This window comes from Lepus europaeus, chromosome 1 (genome assembly GCF_033115175.1).
Source record: "Lepus europaeus isolate LE1 chromosome 1, mLepTim1.pri, whole genome shotgun sequence".
NCBI lineage: Eukaryota > Metazoa > Chordata > Mammalia > Lagomorpha > Leporidae > Lepus > Lepus europaeus.
The window spans coordinates 104418662-104436891 of NC_084827.1; the positions used below are offsets into that span (position 1 = coordinate 104418662).

Genomic DNA, 18230 nt, shown 5'->3' on the forward strand with positions numbered 1-18230 from the left:
CAGGAGTCTCAGGTTTGGCCTGCCACTGACTATTATTAGGTCAGTTGACTTTTCTAAGCCTGTGCCATTCATTTACTTACTGTCTTAACGGTCCAACTCTATCCTTCTTTGCTCAGTAATGCTGAAAGGGGTATCTACAGCAGTATTTCCAAAATCCTTGCATTTGCAGGATTCTTGTTTGGTTTTGATAACAGAGAGGAAAAGAGAATGATTATACATGAGGAGCAGAGCAAGGAAAACTCCCTTCCTCTTTCTTGCTGATCTTGCTAGCATGCACCCAGCAGGAGCACCTGCTCCAGACACACCCCTCAGTGAAAGTAGAGGCAGCTGGGTGCATTATACACCTCTGAGTCTAGAGCCCAACAATCTGTATTGCCCTTCCTCCTTGTTCCCAAGTTCTAGAGGTGATTCCTTCATGTAAAGACTGTCTCTGAGTTATTCCAGAATTCCTCTAGCTTTTATCTGTGTAACCAATCTTTATATTAAATCGCTCTACTGAGATATTTAGTTCCTCCATGTCAGCACTAAATAGGTGAGCCAAAAGATGTTCTTAATCCTGTGCTTTAACTCCACCTCTTACCTAACACTTCAGTACACACCCACTTTCCTATGATGCACCTATGTCTCGTCCAGGACTAGGGAGGAGGAGACGCCATGATGGCCATATGAAACTTAAACTCCATGTGGAAGTGCTATGAAATTCCATGAAAGCCTCATGCACACTAAACCCTGCCAGACTCCACTCTACTGTATATTCAATTAGGGCATCACCCCCTACCCCATAATTTAATCTGTAACGTGAAAATAATTACAGGAGTAGTTATACTCCTGTAATTATTTTCTGCATCTATTACTTCTGTTACACATGGGAATACCTTTTTTGGTTTTGGTTTTTTGGTTTTGGATCCTCCCCTGGCCTCCTCCCACATTCCCTCCTCAGAAGCAACTCTCCAGCCCACTTATGACAGGGATCTCTCTGTGTGGGGTGGCCCACACTCACACATAAATGTATATTCACTCTCTCGCTCTTAAATATATCCTGCTCTCACTTGTGCACTGTATTTATGCCTCAGGCTTGAATTTTCATCTCTGTGGGGGTAAGAACTTAGAATAAAAATTGAGATACTTATTCTCACAACAGTGTGATCTCTATATTTGTCACTGTGTCCTACATGATACAAGGGTTTATTCATCTTACCTATAAATAGGAGGGTATCTTTTAGTTGTAAGGATTCAACATCTAGATCTGGGTTGGCAATTATTTTCTTAAATGGTTTGTGAGCCATACAGTCTCTGGTCTCCTTGCAACTACTCAAGTCTGCCATTATGGCTTGAAAGCAGCCAAGCCAGGGTGTCAATGCATGAGTGTGACTGTATCCCCATAAAACTTTATTTATAAAAACAGATGCCAGTTTTATAACCTCACCTAGATATTTTTTAGAATTATGAGCAACATAAAAAAAAAAAGTCCCTAGATCGGTTTTGAAGGATGTATGTTGAGACTGGAACTTTGATTGCCTTGAAACAATAAGAATATCAGCACAGGTCTCCACCATATGCAGCAAAAAAAATGAAAGTTGGTGGAATAGTCATGTCTCAATAGTCAGGTCAAGATGATGGTGGCTATCGCTGCTGACAGAGTAGACGGGGCTAGCGGGGCTACCTGTACCACACTCCTTTGTACTGCCAGAGTCACTCAGCCTAAGAGAAGAGACAGGAGGCTCCACACACACAGGAAGCTGGCACTGTACAAGGTAGCAGTATGCTTATGCCTTTTGAAATTAAAATTGCTATTTTTCCTCTGATTATAATTGCCCCTTCTCACTTTGATAAGTTTCTTCTGGGGAATAAACAAGACTGGTATAATAATAATGGCCTTAACTAATATTTACATGACTTTTGGGCCCACTGAAGTGACTGACACAGAGCAATATATTCCAGAATAATGAGAAAGAGTTGAAAGATGCAAATTTCTTAAGTATGAGACACAGGCCCATGAAGTATGCAGTCTGGCAAAGGACTGGTATCTCTTGAGAAATACTTTAAAGTAGTTGTAGAGAGACATCAATGGAAGCTGTTACAGTGCAAGCCAAGAATAATCAGCCTGTGTTAGAGAGAGAACTGATTATACAGAACATCAGCATTTAGGGAAGTTGAAAGTTCTAATACTGACTCATTGTGGAACTTTCCAGAAAGACTGATAAGCATAATCAACAGACTACTCTTGGTGACAAATGTTTGCCATACAATACATGAGGAGACACAATCACTGGAAAACAAAACAGCTGCAGAAACTAATCATTTTCCAGTATTCTCCTGGCAAAAATGTCAAGAATACCAGGTAAATGTTATTACACGATCTGTTTCTAAGGCTATAATGGAATTAGAAAGGGGGTTGGCATTGTAGCACAGCAGGTTAAGCTGCTGCCTGCAACATTTGCATCCCATAAGAAGGCTGGTTCCAGTCCAGCTGTTGTATTTCTAATCCAGCTCCCTGCTAATGTGCCTGGAAAAGCATTAGAACATGGCCCAAGTCCTTGGTCCCCTGAACCCACGTGGGAGCCCTGGATGGAGTTTCAGCCTCCTGGCTTTGGTCTGGCCCAGCCTCAGCCATTGCGGCATTTGGGAAGTGAATCAGCAGATGGAAGATATCTCTCTCTTTCTCTCTATCTCTCTAGCTCTGCTTCTCAAATAAAAAAAAAAATCTTAGAAAAAAAGGAATAAGAAAGTGAAAAATCATGTAAAGAATAATAATTATACATTCTTATAAAGTTTTTTTAATGTGCTGGACTGTTGTAGGCATTGTTTACTTTTGTCAGTTCAGTTATTTCTTTTATTCTCATTTCCTGTTTACAGATAAGGAGACAAAGGCACACACAGGCATAGCTATAACTGTACTCAAATCCCACAATCAGTATGCACCAAAGCCTCATTTACAGGAGGCAATGTGGCTCCAAGGCTGTGGTTACAACCTCTCTTCTAAACCTCTTTGCATCTTTGGCTCCGGGTGCTGTGGAACATCAGCATCTATTACTTTTGTCTGTGTTTTGGTACTGGTTGTCCAACAACTACAGTTCGCAATAATGTATTATATTCTGTACCAGACCTGGAAAGTAGGAGCTGATGGGCTGTAACCACAAAGAAAAATAAGGAAATGAAAATGTTAATTACCTTATTTGAGCAGTTTACACTGTATATATATGTTGAAATACCATACTGTATCCCATGAAAATGTTTAAGTATTACATAGTAATCAAAAATTTTATTTACTTTTAAAAAACTTTTCTTTTAAAAAAATATTTATATATTTATTTAAAATGAATGCAACAGAGAGACAGACACAGAAAGAACTTTAATCTGCTGCTTCACTCACAAAATGCCCACAACAGCCAAGTATGTGCCAGGTGAAGCCAGGAACCAGGATCTCTATACTGGCCTCCCTCATGGGTGGAAGCGTCTGGGCCATTTTCTGCTGCCTTCCCAGGCACAATGGCAGGAAGCTGCATTGGAAGTTGAGCAGCTGCAACTCAAACTGGCACTCATGGGATGCCAGTGTCACAAGTGGTACCTTAACCCACTGAGCCACAATGCTGGGCCCTAGTCAAAAGCTGAAAAAAAGTATTTAATCTTTGTTAAATAAATGAATATATAAATGAAAAAGTATTTGGAAGAGTGATGACACTTGGTAAATATCACACTGGCACTCTTTGTGACTTGGTGGAGATGCATTGGTGTTTATAGAAGTGTTAATTCAATGATTGCAGCTAACTTAAATAGGCAGGCCAGTAGCATTATGTGGATTTGGGTCAGTTCTAGTGCTTTTAGGTCAGAAAGGTGCCCCGTCTCTCTACAAACCTCAGTCTGTTCCCTTTGGATTGTGTTAGGGATGACAACTCTGTGGCTTCCTGGAAAGGAATCTGTGCCACCTCATTCTTTCTCCCATGCTGAAGCCAACAACTTTCATCATCTTTTCCTTAAACATGTAGTTATATAAATTTCAGTACAGGCTACTTTTCTTTCTTTATTTCTCCCTTCCTCCACTCCACCTTTCTTGGATTTTTTTTTTTTTTAAGATTTATTTATTTCATTTGAAAGAGGTACAGCAGCATGATAGACAGAGGAGACAGGGGAGATCTTCCAACCACTGGTTCATTCCCTAAATGGTCTTAACTATCAGGGCTGGGCCAGGCCAAAGCCAGGAACCAGAAGCTTCTTCCAAGTCTCCCATGTGAGTGCCACTGTGTCCAAGGACTTGGGTCATCTTCTGCTACTTTCCCAGGCGCATTAGCAGTGAGCTGGATCAGAAAAGGAGCAGCAGGGACTTGAACCGACACCCACATGGATGTTGGTGCTGCAGACAGTGGCTTAACCTGCTGCACCACAGCGCTGGTCCCCTTGCTTGGATTTTAAACACACACAATGCTGAATAACTCAGACCCGAGAGGACACATTTTGAAAAGAATATAAAGTTACCCAACAAAAATTTCCAGGATTTCTTTTTACAGCTGAAGCCACCATAAAGGGCTTAATTTCTATTACACTCATCATTTCTCTGCTTCCTGCCTTTCTTTAACCGTTTCATTAGGACTCAGAGAGGGAAAGGTGGTGCCTGACAGATCCCCATGCCTTAGATGCTTCCTGATTCCCAAGAAACATCATTTCCACCTCATCTTTTCCTCTCACACATCTCCAGTCTCTCCATTGCTTACATCTGCCTTGTCTGTGAGCACACAGAAGGAGCACCATCTTACATACTTGCCAGACTCTGCTGCCTCCTCCAGCCATCTCTTTATTTCTCTTCCTGGGCTTATTGAAAAATTTCGCAAATAAATAATCTGCATATGTGGCCATCTTTTTCTCATCATCCCTCCTCATCCTTCTCGAATAGTTCCTTAATCAATCTATTCTTATTTTTTCCTCATTTTCCTTAATCATTTTTTCTACTTAAGCGCTTAATCTGAGGTATTTTCTTAGCCATACTATAAATATATATGGGCATGAATGTCATGTATCTGTATCAGATAGCTTCTAGCACTGATTCTATGAATAGAAGATATACATGATGTAGTATTGGATGATTAGACTCCATGCTTGTGGATATACACAATTTAATGAGAATTTCAGTGACATAAAAATATTCATCAAAAATAATTTTCTAGCATGAGCTCCAAGATAATTTTTTTTTTGACAGGCAGAGTTAGACAGTGAGAGAGACAGAGAGAAAGGTCTTCCTTCTGTTGGTTCACCCCCCAAATGGCCGCTATGGCCGGCAAGCTGCACCGATCCGAAGCCAGAAGCCAGGTGCTTCTTCCTGTTCTCCCATGCAGGTGCAGGGCCCAAGCACTTGGGCCATCCTCCACTGCCTTCCCGGGCCACAGCAGAGAGCTGGACTGGAAGAGGAGCAACTGGGACAGAATCTGGCACCCCAACCGGGACTAGAACTCAGGGTGCCGGCGCAGCAGATGGAGGATTAACCAAGTGAGCCACGGCACCAGCCTCCAAGATAATTTCTTTAATTTCCCAAATATTTATTTGGCACACATTCTGTTATTCAATGTTCTAGGCACTACATCACGACAGTGACCAAAACATGAAATATTCCGATGTTCATGATGCTTACATTCTACTGATGGGAGATGTTATGAACAAACATAGATAAGTAATGCCACGTTTGGTGATAACAAGTGCCACAAGGAAAATGAAGCAGGGAAAGGAAGAGGAATGTCAGGGTTGGGAGGTTGCTGTTTTCACCAGAATGGATGAGAAAGTCCCCACTGGGCAGAAACCTGAAAGAGGTAAGGGAGTGAGCAATGGAACATGCTAAGAAGAATACTCCCAACAGAAAGAGCACAGGCACAAAGCATCTGGGGCAGGATGGATGTCAAGGGGGAGAAAGAGAGAATAGGAAAGGAACTTGGACATGTTATGGGCTTACATCTCCAGGTCTCGTAGGCCAATGTGAGAACCCTGGTTTTTCTCTGAAAGATAGAAGTCAGTGAACAGCGGTGGACAGAGGAGGATGTGATTTAGCTCAGGTTTATATATCACTGTATTACTTTTCTAATGTTTCTAACAATTGTCACAAACTTAGTGTGTTATTGCAGCACCCATGTATTAGCTCAGGGTTCTGTAGGTCTGTCGTCCAGCTGGGTTCTCGGTTAAGGGTAACGTAATGCTAAAATGAAGGCTCTGGCCAGACTAGGCTGTCAGCTGGAGGCTCTGGGGAGAAGTCTGCTTCCAGGCTCACACAGGTTTTTGGCAGAAATCTGTTCCTTGAGGTCATGAGGAAGCAGTTCCCATTTACTTGCTGATTATGAGCTGGGGGCTGCTCTCACCTCCCAGACACTGGCCACACTCCTTGCTGCATGGCTTATCTATGTTCCAAGTCAACAGCAGCAGCATGAGGATTCCTTCTCAGGTCTGTTCTGAGACCAGCCAGAGGAACTCTGCTCATGTGATTCAGTCAGGCCCATGGAGGTTATCTCCCTTTCTTAGAGGCAACTGTGCCACATAACACCACCTAACCACAGACAGAAAATCCATCATAGTCACAGTATCAGAGACTGAAACATAGGAGGGAAGGGGAGGAAATCTTGAGGTCATCTTAGAATTCTGTCTGCCACAATCACCTTTCCTGTTGTGTTGAGATTATGCCATAGGGAGGCAGGAAATGAAATGGAGATTTTTGCACAAGTTTAGGTGAGAGGTAATGGTGTCATGAACCAGGGTAGTGGCAGTAGACGTGGTTAGGTAGGTCAAATTCCGAAAGAATTTGAAGATAAAGATTGTAGAATTGCTGGTCAATTGGATGTTACTTGTGAAGGAAAGATAGATAAGGACACTAACCTCTGCAGCTACAAACCCTGGAGTTGCTATTTGCAAATCCCAGGATGTACTAAGGAAGGAATGTTATGGGGGAATGAAGAGTTTTGGGAGATGTCAATGTAAGATGCCACCATCACATCCAAATAGAGATGCTCAGGATCCAGTTGGATATATGCACCTAGAGATTAGAAAAAAGGTCTAGGCTGGAGAAAAATGTGACTGTTGTCACGTTATAGACAGTAGTTAGGGTCATGGGAGTGGATGTTGTCATCCACTGTAAAGAGGGAGGAGGATACAGCCCTGGAGTAAACTAAGGTTAGAAGTCAGAGGAGATTGGGAAGGAGCACACAGTGAGCTACAAGGAAAAACAGGAGAGTAGTGACCCAAAGTGGCAGTGGAGAAGGACAACCGATTCAAGTCATGTGATACAAAAGTGAGAACTGAGCTTGGTATTTGGCAACATGAAGGACAACCAGGACTTTGAAAAAAGCAGCAGTTTTAATGGTATAGTGGACTAGCCATTATTCCAGTGGATTTAAGAGAGAAGGACTGCAGAGGGATAGAGAGAGTAGAGAGAGATAGAAAGAGAGGAGTAAAGAGTGAGAGTGAGAAAAGGGGAGGGGGAGGGAGAGTAGGAGGGAGTGTGTGTGTGTGAGAGAGAGAGAGATCACATATCTGCTGGCTCACTCCCTAAATGCATGCAAGAGTGCAATATCCTGGACTGGGCCAGACTGAAGGCAGGAGCCAAGAACACCATCCAGATCTCCCATGTGGGTGGCAGGGATCCAATGTCCTTGAGCCGTCTTTTGCTATCAGGAAGCAGGATGGGAAGCAAAGCTGGGAGTTGAACAAATACTTTGATATGAGATGTGGGTATCCCAGGCAGTGGCACCCACTGCACCCTAATACCCACCCTGACTTAGAGCAACTTTGTAGTAAATACAACAGAAACAGGGAATGACTCATTGATAGGGATGTGGGGTAAACAAAGAGGTTTTCTTTTATTTTTTCTTCTTTATTTAGGGAGAGGTTATAGTGTGTTTATGATCTAACAGATATGGAAAAACTGAGGATGTCATTCAGTGGGGAATAGCTGCAGCCTTGTCTTTAGGTAAACAAAGAAAATAGGATGCAGTGCACAATAGACAGCCTGATTCTAGGTAGAAGCCAGACGGCTTATCTGATGTCCTAGGAGAGAGGTAGTTGTATAGACAGGCTGTTAGGAATGGAAGGGGTTGTCTTCTAATGGCTTTATTTCCTCATTAAATTAAGTGGGCTCCTTAGTTGAGAATTAGTATGGTGAGGGGTGTTGGAGGCTTGAAGAAATAGTATTCATGAAATATTATCGATACTATACTATATATCTATACTAGACTATGGAATAGTCTACCAGGAAAGTGGGTAAGAGTGCAGCTAGGGAAAATAAATTAGGGCCATTTGATATGGTGGGTTCTGGATTTTCCTTTTAATATAGTCAAATCATTTAGATTGTAAAGAAATCACTACTATTCATATTAATTTTTCTTCACCAGTAATTTTACAAAAATGATTTGAGTCACCAACTAGACTCTTTTTGTCCATGTCAAATTAACATATCTTCAAGGTATTATGAGGTTATTTTGTTTGCTTTTACTTATTTGATTTCCTTATTAATATTTTAATGATCATTAATTACTTCAAGTCTTAAATTGCTGTGATAATTTTGCAACTCTAATTTTTTTACCCAAAGAAACTTTTTATTTAATGGGTACAAATTTCATAAGTACAATTTTAGAAATATAGTGATTCTTCCCACCATACTTGCCCTCCCACCCCCACTCCCATCCCACCTCCTTCTCCCTCTCCCATTTCCAGTTCCATTCTCTATTAAAATTCACGTTCAATTAACTTTATACACAGAAGACCAACTCTATCCTAAGTAAAGAGTTCAACATTTGCACACACACACACACAACTGTTTGAGAACAAGTTTTCAGTTAATTCTCAATGATTCCTGTTGTTAATTTAGCAATTAACACTCTTGCCAGTGATTAGTTCAGAAATGGTGAAGTGCCACAAATTTAGCCAATAGTACCTGAGGGAAAGCATGTCTTAGGTTGGGGGAATTCTGGAAAAGGTTTTACTCTCTGATATAACAGACCATGAATGAACAACCGAGTCTTGTGCCCTGCGTGGGCAAGCGATGTGCTTGTGATATGATGAGCTGCAGCAGCCACCTTCAAGCATCATAGGACAAGCTGGGGATGCTCAGAAAACAGACCACAGTTTGAGGAAGGCGAGCTAAGAGTTGGAAGAATTTCAGGTCCTTCACAAGGTAATTGGTAATCATGTCCTTCACTGCATGAACAAATGAATGTTTCTGTTTTCTTTAACAATGTGAATTATTTGAAGTCAAGGGCCATAGCTATCATATTTATATCACTAGGGACCAACAAAGTGGCTGCATACAGAAATGCTCAATAAATACTTGCCAAATTGGAGAAAGCCAGTGCTAGCTGAATATGATGTAGAAGGATTCTGCTTTCTAAGGAGAAGGCTGATACAGCAGGACAAAGGACTTAGTCTGGAGAAACCTCTAAGATTAGCTCTTGTGGGAAGGAAATAGCCATTAGAGGCAAGAGAAAATTCTCCACTTCTGCTATGCAGTCAGCTGTTCAAGAAATCATCTTTCTCTCTTCTTCCCCCACTCTCCACATTCCTGTACACTGTCTTAGCTCCAAAACACATTCCACTTATAAAAAACCATCTTCAGTGGTACCACCCTTGTACAAGCTACCAGTATCATTCATCTAAACAAACCACCCCTCAACCCGAGCCATTAACCACACAGGAATCAGACATGTTTTTTGAAATATGATCATGCTGCATTATGCTTAAATGCTCCAGTGACTCAAAGTCATACTTGCAATTAGAGAGAACCTCCTTTCTATGTCCTCTAGTGCTCTCCATCCCACTTTGCTTTTGTTATACTGATTTTTACTGCAAGAGATTAATTCTGCAGTTGCCTGCAATCTACCTGCCCCATGCACTGTAAAAGTCCGGAGTCCAGCCTTCTCCACACCTATAGGAACACCTGATGTGCAATATGTGTTTAAAAAAAAATTGTTGAAATGACAAATATTGCCTCTGGCCACTATAGGATCTTGGCCCTGAAGAAGTTTTAAATCTCATACTAAAAGAGTTTCCTGGCTGGAATTAAAAAAATGAATAAATACCACTGAGAAATAAGAGTCATACATGAAATTCATGGCCTGAGGCTGTTCAGAGAAGCCCTTTAAACAACTGAGGGAAATAAGAAAAGATAGTCCCAGCCCCCAGAGATGACACTGGGGCTACGGGAACCACCTTACTCAGTTTTTGGGGATTCAATGTTAAGTCAGAAGGGGGAGATGATAATACTCACTGCATAGGCGGCCGCTCCTGAAAACCACCATGGCTTTCAGAACGGCAGGGACAAATATCCCTAATGGCTTTGGCTCTGCCTTAAATTACCTCCTTTTCTTGGGCCTTAGATGCTGAATTATGTGACCTAAGCTCATGGATCTACTTGTTTACCCAGTGTATTAAATAATGAAGAAATGTGCACATTAAAATGTACAGTTAGAGAAAGCCAATGGTTTATATTTCAGTTTTTAAGAACTTTGTAGGAAGATATACTTCAGAAGTGCATTATAAACCTGAAAATACAACAGTTGGTAAAGAATAAAATACTAAACTCCTCAGTTTTGTATTTTGTGGTTTCAGCTTACTCTCAAATTGGAAGACACACCCTCTTTGGGAAGCCATAAAGGAGTTGTGAAGACTCAAGGTAAAAATATTTACAAGACATTGATTTACAACAGTAATGAGAGAGTCAGCATCCAGCTATAAAGCTGTGACTGAACATTAACTCAGAAAATTACTATCAATGCATTTCTCTAAAGCAGTCATTTATGGGAAGCAGAAGGCTCAGGGAAGGCCAGAGGTCAAAGATTGAGATTTCCAAGATCCAGTACTACTTGCAAGCTTCTAAACTTTCCTGTGCCTTGGTTTCTTCAAGTATAGCAAGTCAAGATATTAATATAACTCTCAGACATCTATTATTGTGTGATGATCAAATGAAATCATATAATTTGCATCAGAAATGAAGCAGGTACAATTTAATGCAACTAAGTAAGTCTGGACTTATTATTCCTGCTTATAATAGTCAATAAGACCATTTGAAAGGCATGGAATGTCAATCCTGGGAAGGAAATTTGTTGTCTTTCCACATCTTCCTATGGGCCTGGAGGCATCAGCTATAGGCTCCCTACTCAGAACACTCAGCACATAGGGATTAGTGGTCATGAAATTATAATACAGCTATGAAAATGAGCAGTTATAACAATTGTGCTAATATGACCAAGTTGATTTTGTGCTTGATCACAAGCTAACAGAATGATAGGGAATCGTACAGCACTGAGAATCAAATCCAGAGTCACACTGCCTAAGTGTGAATCTCCATCCTGTGGAACTTTGAACAAGTTCCCTCCAGGTCCAGCCAAGCTTTCAGATGATGCCTTGACTGCAAACTCATAGAAATCCCTAGCCAGAACAATAGCAAAGCCAGTCCAAAATTCCTGACCCACAGAAACTATGAGATAATGCATTTTTATTATTCCAAGAATTGGAATAATTTATTAAGCAGAATCAGACAACTAAAGCACCACCTCAAAGTTTCTGCAAATCTGCCATACAAATGAAGATGATAGTAGTACCACTCTTACAGAATTGCTTCAAGGATTAAATAAGAAATATATTAAAATCCCTCAGCCCAACACCTGGCACCTTGTGAATACTCATTAGCTATTACATCCTTGCATGCTTTGTCTGCCACAAGCAAGCTGCACCTGCATATTATTTACAAGCACATTCCCTGTAGGCCTCAGCACTTTCTTAAGTCATAAAATTTGAAGTACACTGAGCCAGCTCCAGTCAGTTGCTTTAAGTGATCTCTTTCTGATTCCTTTTGAGAAGACAGGCAGAGATCTCTAAAACAGAGAAAGTTAAAGCACATGCTATGACTAGGAAACCAAACGCCGAAGTAACTGTCCTGAAAAAGAACAGCCTCTGAGCTCATGAGCACTCCACAAAGGTTGACAACAGTTAGCTGAGCTGACTGGAATCAGCTAGAGCTTTGACAGAGCACACTTTTTAGAAACTGTCCTCTGAAATATACAAAGCTCCCATTCAGCCTTGTTTCTTTGCTTTTAAACTGGGAAGACAGTCTAGTCTTCCACTGGCAAACTTCATTGATGTTATCTTTTCTTTCCCTGATCATTCCTGTCTGCTTCACATTTGGGTTTCTTTCATTACTGGTAGAAGAATGAGCAGTCCAATTGCTTAGGAACAGAAAGAGGGTATCAAGGAAACTTACTACCAAGGCAATAAAAAGAACAAAAGAAAACAAGATATTTATCTACCTCATAATAAAATTCTGTAATAAACTATTTGACACATAATAAAATATTTACGATCTCAGCATATAGTGTGACATAAAAGAGGAAATAAAGGAATCATGAATACTGAGTGAGAAGGTTTCAGTACCACTAAGCCATGAAGATTTCCACCTCTGTCTCGGTGTGTATAGTTCCGCTAAAGTCAGATTTCCACATGGAAACACTTGACCTTCTCTTAAACCAACCAATCTCTCAGGGGATAAACTTGGATTTTCTGATTTCTTCCTCCTTCCTTTTGGCTGTTTAGTTCTTCGCTTTCTGCAGAATCTGAGTCTTTGTTTTGTTTTTCTATCAAACCTCCCTTTTACCCTTCTCTTCCCTTGCCTCCTGCCTTGCCTTTCCCTGCTCTCCTCTCCTTACCCTTTAGCCCTTCTTTTATATTTCCTCCCTTCCTTTCTTCTTTCCTGTTGATAATGTGGAGGTATCTTCTTGGGGGATGACTTGGATTCTTTTAAAGAACATTCCCTTTCAGGAATGATATTGCTGATTCAGTGAAAATTCCGCATTCCTGAGCTTTCATCTTTGTACCTTATGGTAAGGCAGGCGAGGAAAGTTGATGATATACAGACATGCAAACTAAGAATATAAGAAGAGAAATAACTAGAGTGATAAGAGTAAATAAGGCTGGCGCCGTGGCTTAACAGGCTAATCCTCCACCTTGCGGAGCCGGCAAACCAGGATCTAGTCCCGGTTGGGGCGCCAGATTCTATCCCGGTTGCCCCTCTTCCAGGCCAGCTCTCTGCTATGGCCCGGGAAGGCAGTGGAGGATGGCCCGAGTGCTTGGGCCCTGCACCGGCATGGGAGACCAGGATAAGCACCTGGCTCCTGGCTTCGGATCAGCACGATGATCCGGCCGCAGAGGCCATTGGAGGATGAACCAACAGCAAAAAGGAAGAGCTTTCTCTCTGTCTCTCTCTCTCACTATCCACTCTGCCTGTCAAAAAAAAAAAAAAAAAGTTGTTAAAAAAAAAAAAAGAGTAAATAAAGCTACCATGAAACCACATCTCCACACAGGTGCCCAAGACACGTCCTCAGCAACCCTTCCCCTCCCCACCCAGTGCTTTACAAGTTATGAAAATCCAATCATTTATGTTTCCAAAGTTTCCAAATTCTGATTTGCATCGTAAGTGACCCGGGCCATTTCTCTTGTTTCCCCATCCAGCCTTCGCCACTTCAACCTAGCTCTTCCTTTCATGCCCAGGAGTTCAGGCACCCTCAGAAGTCTGCAATAGTTCTGTGTGGCACAGATTCCAAACTCCTGTTCCTGCTGCCCACCCTTCCCTCTGGCCCCAGGTCTTTTTAGAATCCCAGAGTAGAGGATGTAATCTTCAGTCTCTGTGTTGTCACACAGGGCATTCACATTTTCCGGAAAACTTTATCTCTAGAAACTGATGGTAACTATTCAAACTTCCTCTCAAAAGTTACCTGAGAAGTCCTCCTGGCTTTTCCAGGAGAGCTTTTCTAACCCTCAGGGCAGATTGTTCAAGCCTTTCTAGATTATCTTCTTGAATCCTGAAAGTAGCTAGATGGAGACACCTGAGCCTCTTACGAACATTCTTGAAATCTGTTCACATTTCATTGTGAGAAGAGATTAGGCACTATTTAGGAGAAATGGCCAGGCATGCTCTCCTGTCTGTATACTCTGTCCAGCAAAACAGAATCCACATTGTGAACTCAAACAAGGCCCACACAAGTCAGCCGTACATCCCAGTTCTCTACACTGTTTTACCGCCCATCTCAAGTGGCTTTTCAAAGACCAATATTCCCCTAACTTTTCTGAAGAGAAGTTCTGGTGATTACAGTTTTATCACTCCTTCCAGAGATGCCGAAGAGATGCACTGGAGACGGACAGGCTATCCACATGACTTTCCAGCAGATATGTTTGCATATCCCTACTAGACTGTAAACCTCTTGAGGCCAGGGACCTTCATTATTTATAAAATATTACCTTTGTAGTCATAGCAGCTAGCAAAACTGGAGGAACATAATGTGAGTCCTATAAATATTGATATAATCAACGGAGCACACTTTGAGTATACAAAGTATCACTTGATGAAAATAGTTACCAATTAACAGTTCATAAAAGTCAAACATAAATGGACCTGACATATGTCATTTGATAGTCTAGAATGGAAGTAACCAATGTAATTACAACAGATCAACTGGTTCTGTTGCTTAACCTTTGGCACCTTTGTCTTGGTCCTGAAATTGCAGGGCAAGCATTTTTGATAATTCTGCCAAGTAATTCTGAACTGCCACCTTCAAATCTGGATAAGACTCCCTGGATATGAAAGCACTGACTATACATTTCCTAACTGCCTAAACTATCCAAAGAGAATGCTTCAGTTAGCTGACTAACTTAGAAACAAGTAATACTGAAATGAAAGTGTTGAAAAGGAAAGTAGGACCAGAGGAAACCCAAAGTAGCTATTCTCACTTACTTATACCTAATAGCGAACCCTCCATGATCTGAGAGTCATATATTAAAGACCAGAATTAACTGAACATTCAGGCAAGCTAAAAAGACATGCAGGGGACTTGAAACGAAAGAACCCATCGGAACATCACAAATTCCAGCCCCCGCTGAATATTATCATGCACATCAACATCATGTTTTAGCTTTGCAACTTTCCTAAATTGGTCAAACAGTTACTTCCCTACATGGGATCCTCCAGTTGATGAATTTTTCTCATTTCAGAAGGAAAATATCCTGGGATCTCTGTTCATTGTCTGTTCTCAAAACTGTATTTTGGGGTGTTCTTTCTCATACCCTCTCTCCCCTTTAGACATCCTAACTGCCTTGTTTGGGATCTTTAAGCATTGTCTTTTTTTCTTTTTCTTTGAAAAGCTCACCATGAACTTTTTAAAAAAATTATATTTAAATTTAAAACTTTTAAAATTAAACGTAAACTTAATAAAAAGAGATCTTGACTTCCCCTCAGTTTCAGGAAGTACATAACAAAACATAAAGAATGTGGCGTTTGTAAGGCTCACAGCCTAAACACTTGAGACCCTGACGAGTGCATCCAGCAGCCCAGCGCTGCCAGGGAAGCCTTCTCAGCTACACCTTGGCGCCCTAGTCCAAGCCCCCAGCAAGTCCCTTGTTCCCCTCAGTGTGGTAAGACTGGCAGCCAACTGTCTCATGTTTTTTAAGCGTTTCAAACTTACTGCCTTTGTTCAGCAGAACCACGGGCACGGTGACGATGGTGACAAGAGCAGCAGCACCCAGCAGTCCCAGGAGCACCTTCCATGGCGTCTGCAAGCCGGGCAGATCATGTCCAATTAGAGGGAAGCGTTCGGCCCCCCAGCTTGCAGGACAGGGTCGGGGCTCTGGCTGCTCCGGAGGCAGCGGAATTTGCAGGTGGGCGCGTGTTCCGCGAGGGGGGTGCACCAGACTTCCCTTAAACTTGTGGCCTCGGAGCACATAACCGCTGTTTGCTCTACCCCTACCCTTCTGGGCGTGCGTTCTGTGGGTGGCTCTCCCGGACTTCCAAGGCTCGGTGGAGCGTAGGTCTTAGCAGAAACCACAGGAGTCAGGGAATTCAGCCAGAGCTCTTCGAGGTGCTTACACCTGTCAGAGCGTGGCCCCGGAGGCTTCCGCCTGCTGGCAGTCCCAGGGCCCCTTCAGCGGGCTTTGGGGCGGTTTGGGGCGAGTCTGGCCAGTGGACAGCCACAGCTAGACCTGGGACTGCGGGAGGGTGAGGCACTCTACTCACCTTCATTGTCGGCGTCTCCTCGGAACTGAGCTTTCCGATCAGGGGCGCGTGCACAAGTCACCGCGAGCCGCCAAGACGCACGTCCCGCTCCGCTGCTCCCCGGCCGCGGAGTCACCCGGCTCTCACAAGTTTCGGCCCCGAGTTAAACATTAGTGAGCGAGCGCCCAGAGCGCTCGGTCTAAAGGCGCCGCCGGCGGGCTGCCCCGGAGAAGGTGCGTCGCGCTCCGGGCGCGGGCATTCTGGCTGGGGACGCCACCCGAGGCGCCTCCCCGGGGTGGTGCGGGGAGCGCAGGGTGCGGGGAGCCCAGGGCACCGGCGGAAGAGTGAGAGGTGAAGAAGCGGCGTGCCGAGGGGGCGGAGGCGACCGGGCGCCTAGCATCGGACTCGCAGACCGGAGGCCAGCCACACTTGAGCTGAAGAGTACGTGGCGCTCAGCCCTTCTTGGATACTCGAGGGAAGCTAAGCCCAGAAGCTTGGGAAACACACAGCTCACTGCGGGAAGTTGCAGCTGAGACCCAGGCCCTCCGTCCTCCGTCCTTTGCCAGTGAACAAGGGCATGGGTTAGGGTATCAAAAGCTGTCTGGCTCAGAATCAGCCCCTAAGGCCTGACTGAAAACACCATGAGAGCATTTCAGGCATGGAAAGCCAAGACATAGTAGCAAAAACTCTTCTGCATGAAGGATCTCTGTGAGTGAGACCCCAGTGGAAAGAAGGGGCCATCAAAGAAGGCCGTACTTTTCTCTGAAGGGAGGAGAGCACTTTCACTTTGCATATGGCCCTGTCTAAAAACCCACGGAGTTTGTGGACTCAAAAGGCTTCCATAGCCTTGACAGCTCATTTCAAGAGCCTCCGGTGAGCAATGACATCATAAAGAAGAGTGTCAGTCATTAAATCAACAACAGGAGTCACTGTGCACTTGCGCCCCACGTTGGACCTCTGTCTTTAATGAGTTATACTATGAGAATTAACAATAAAATTTGTCTTCAAACTGTACTTTATACTTTGTGTGTCTGTGAGGGTGCAAATAGTTGAAAACTCTACTTAGTATAGAATGGGAGAGGGAGTAGAAGGTGGGATGGGAGTGGGGGTGGGAGGGTGAGAATGGGTGGAAGAAACACTATATCCCTAAAAGCTGTACATATGAAAATTTGTATTCATTTGTATTCATTAAATAAAAACCTTCAAAAAACAAAAAAGCTGTCTGGGAGGAGAAGGGAGAAAAAAATGCTATTCCCTTAGAGGTGGAGGATGAGGATTTGCTCACCTCTGGGAATGCATGTCTCCCAGGTTTAGGTTCGTGTCAAGATGCCGGAAATAATAACACTGCCACTTACTTCAGACTTTCCCCCAATTACTGCTCTGAGCCTTGACTGTGTTTATTTCACAGGGAGGAGGGCATGCACAGAGAGGGTAAGTAATTTGGACAAATCACCCAGCTAGGGAGTTGTGGAGTCCGAGTTAAGAGCTCATGTTCTTAACCACAGTTCTTTCAGTCTTGTCCAAAAGTTCTGGGGAGGGGAAAATTCTCACAAGGCTTCTGCCACCATTATGCCCTGCAGGATTGTTCATTCTTTCATCCCCGCATCCTTCCACTGATCCCACTCAACCACAAATATTTGAGAAGCTACAAGGTACAGGACTCTCTTCTTGGTGCTGGCAATAAAGTGGGACAAGACTGGTGGCGGGAGTGCCCTTGGCCTTTTAGTATAAAATACAAAGGTAAACGTTTGCCTTTTGGGACACTTTATGATTATTTCCTGGAGTGAAGATAAGAACTCCTTCCCCCAGAAGACTTCTGCAGCTTGTTTGCTGCAGCTGACAAGCAACAGGCTCTCTGTCAGGAGTTAGAGGCAAAAGATTAAAAATGCAGGACGCTGTGGGGGCATTGACACATGGTTATGAATAAGATCAATTTCCAGCCTTCATGCTTCTAAATTTAGACTTCTCCCTTCCCCCTTTCCCCTTGCTGATGATACATAAATGCACTCACTCACTCTCAGCTCCAAATGCTCAAACTGAACTCTGCGTCTTCTTCATCAACCTTTCGCATCATTCTCAGAAAATCTCTATCTTCATAAAAAGTGTCCCCATGCACTAGTCACAAGAACTATGAACTTTAGTTCATAGTTTTGTTTTTCTTCCTCACTCTCCTGTGGTGCTCTCTCAGCCACAGCTGCAGTTTGAAAGTGTACCCCTAGAAATCATGTGCTGG

At 43.0% G+C, this 18230-nt stretch overlaps 1 protein-coding gene across 3 annotated transcripts in view; it reads right to left on the reverse strand.

Annotated features, from left to right (window-relative positions):
- The window catches only part of DPP4 (dipeptidyl peptidase 4), an 87293-nt gene extending 70847 nt beyond the window's left edge, over positions 1 to 16446 (reverse strand). For 2 of the 3 annotated variants that reach the window (XM_062187382.1, XM_062187376.1), the window contains exons 1-2: positions 16019 to 16446; positions 15471 to 15558 (exon numbers count right to left, since the gene is read on the reverse strand). In XM_062187382.1, the coding sequence (XP_062043366.1) occupies positions 15471 to 15558; positions 16019 to 16024 (94 nt within the window). In that variant the 5' untranslated portion in view covers positions 16025 to 16446. The remainder of the gene's footprint in view (positions 1 to 15470; positions 15559 to 16018) is intronic. The other variant, XM_062187389.1, reaches the window with a different exon arrangement.
- Positions 16447 to 18230: the final 1784 nt, after the last annotated feature.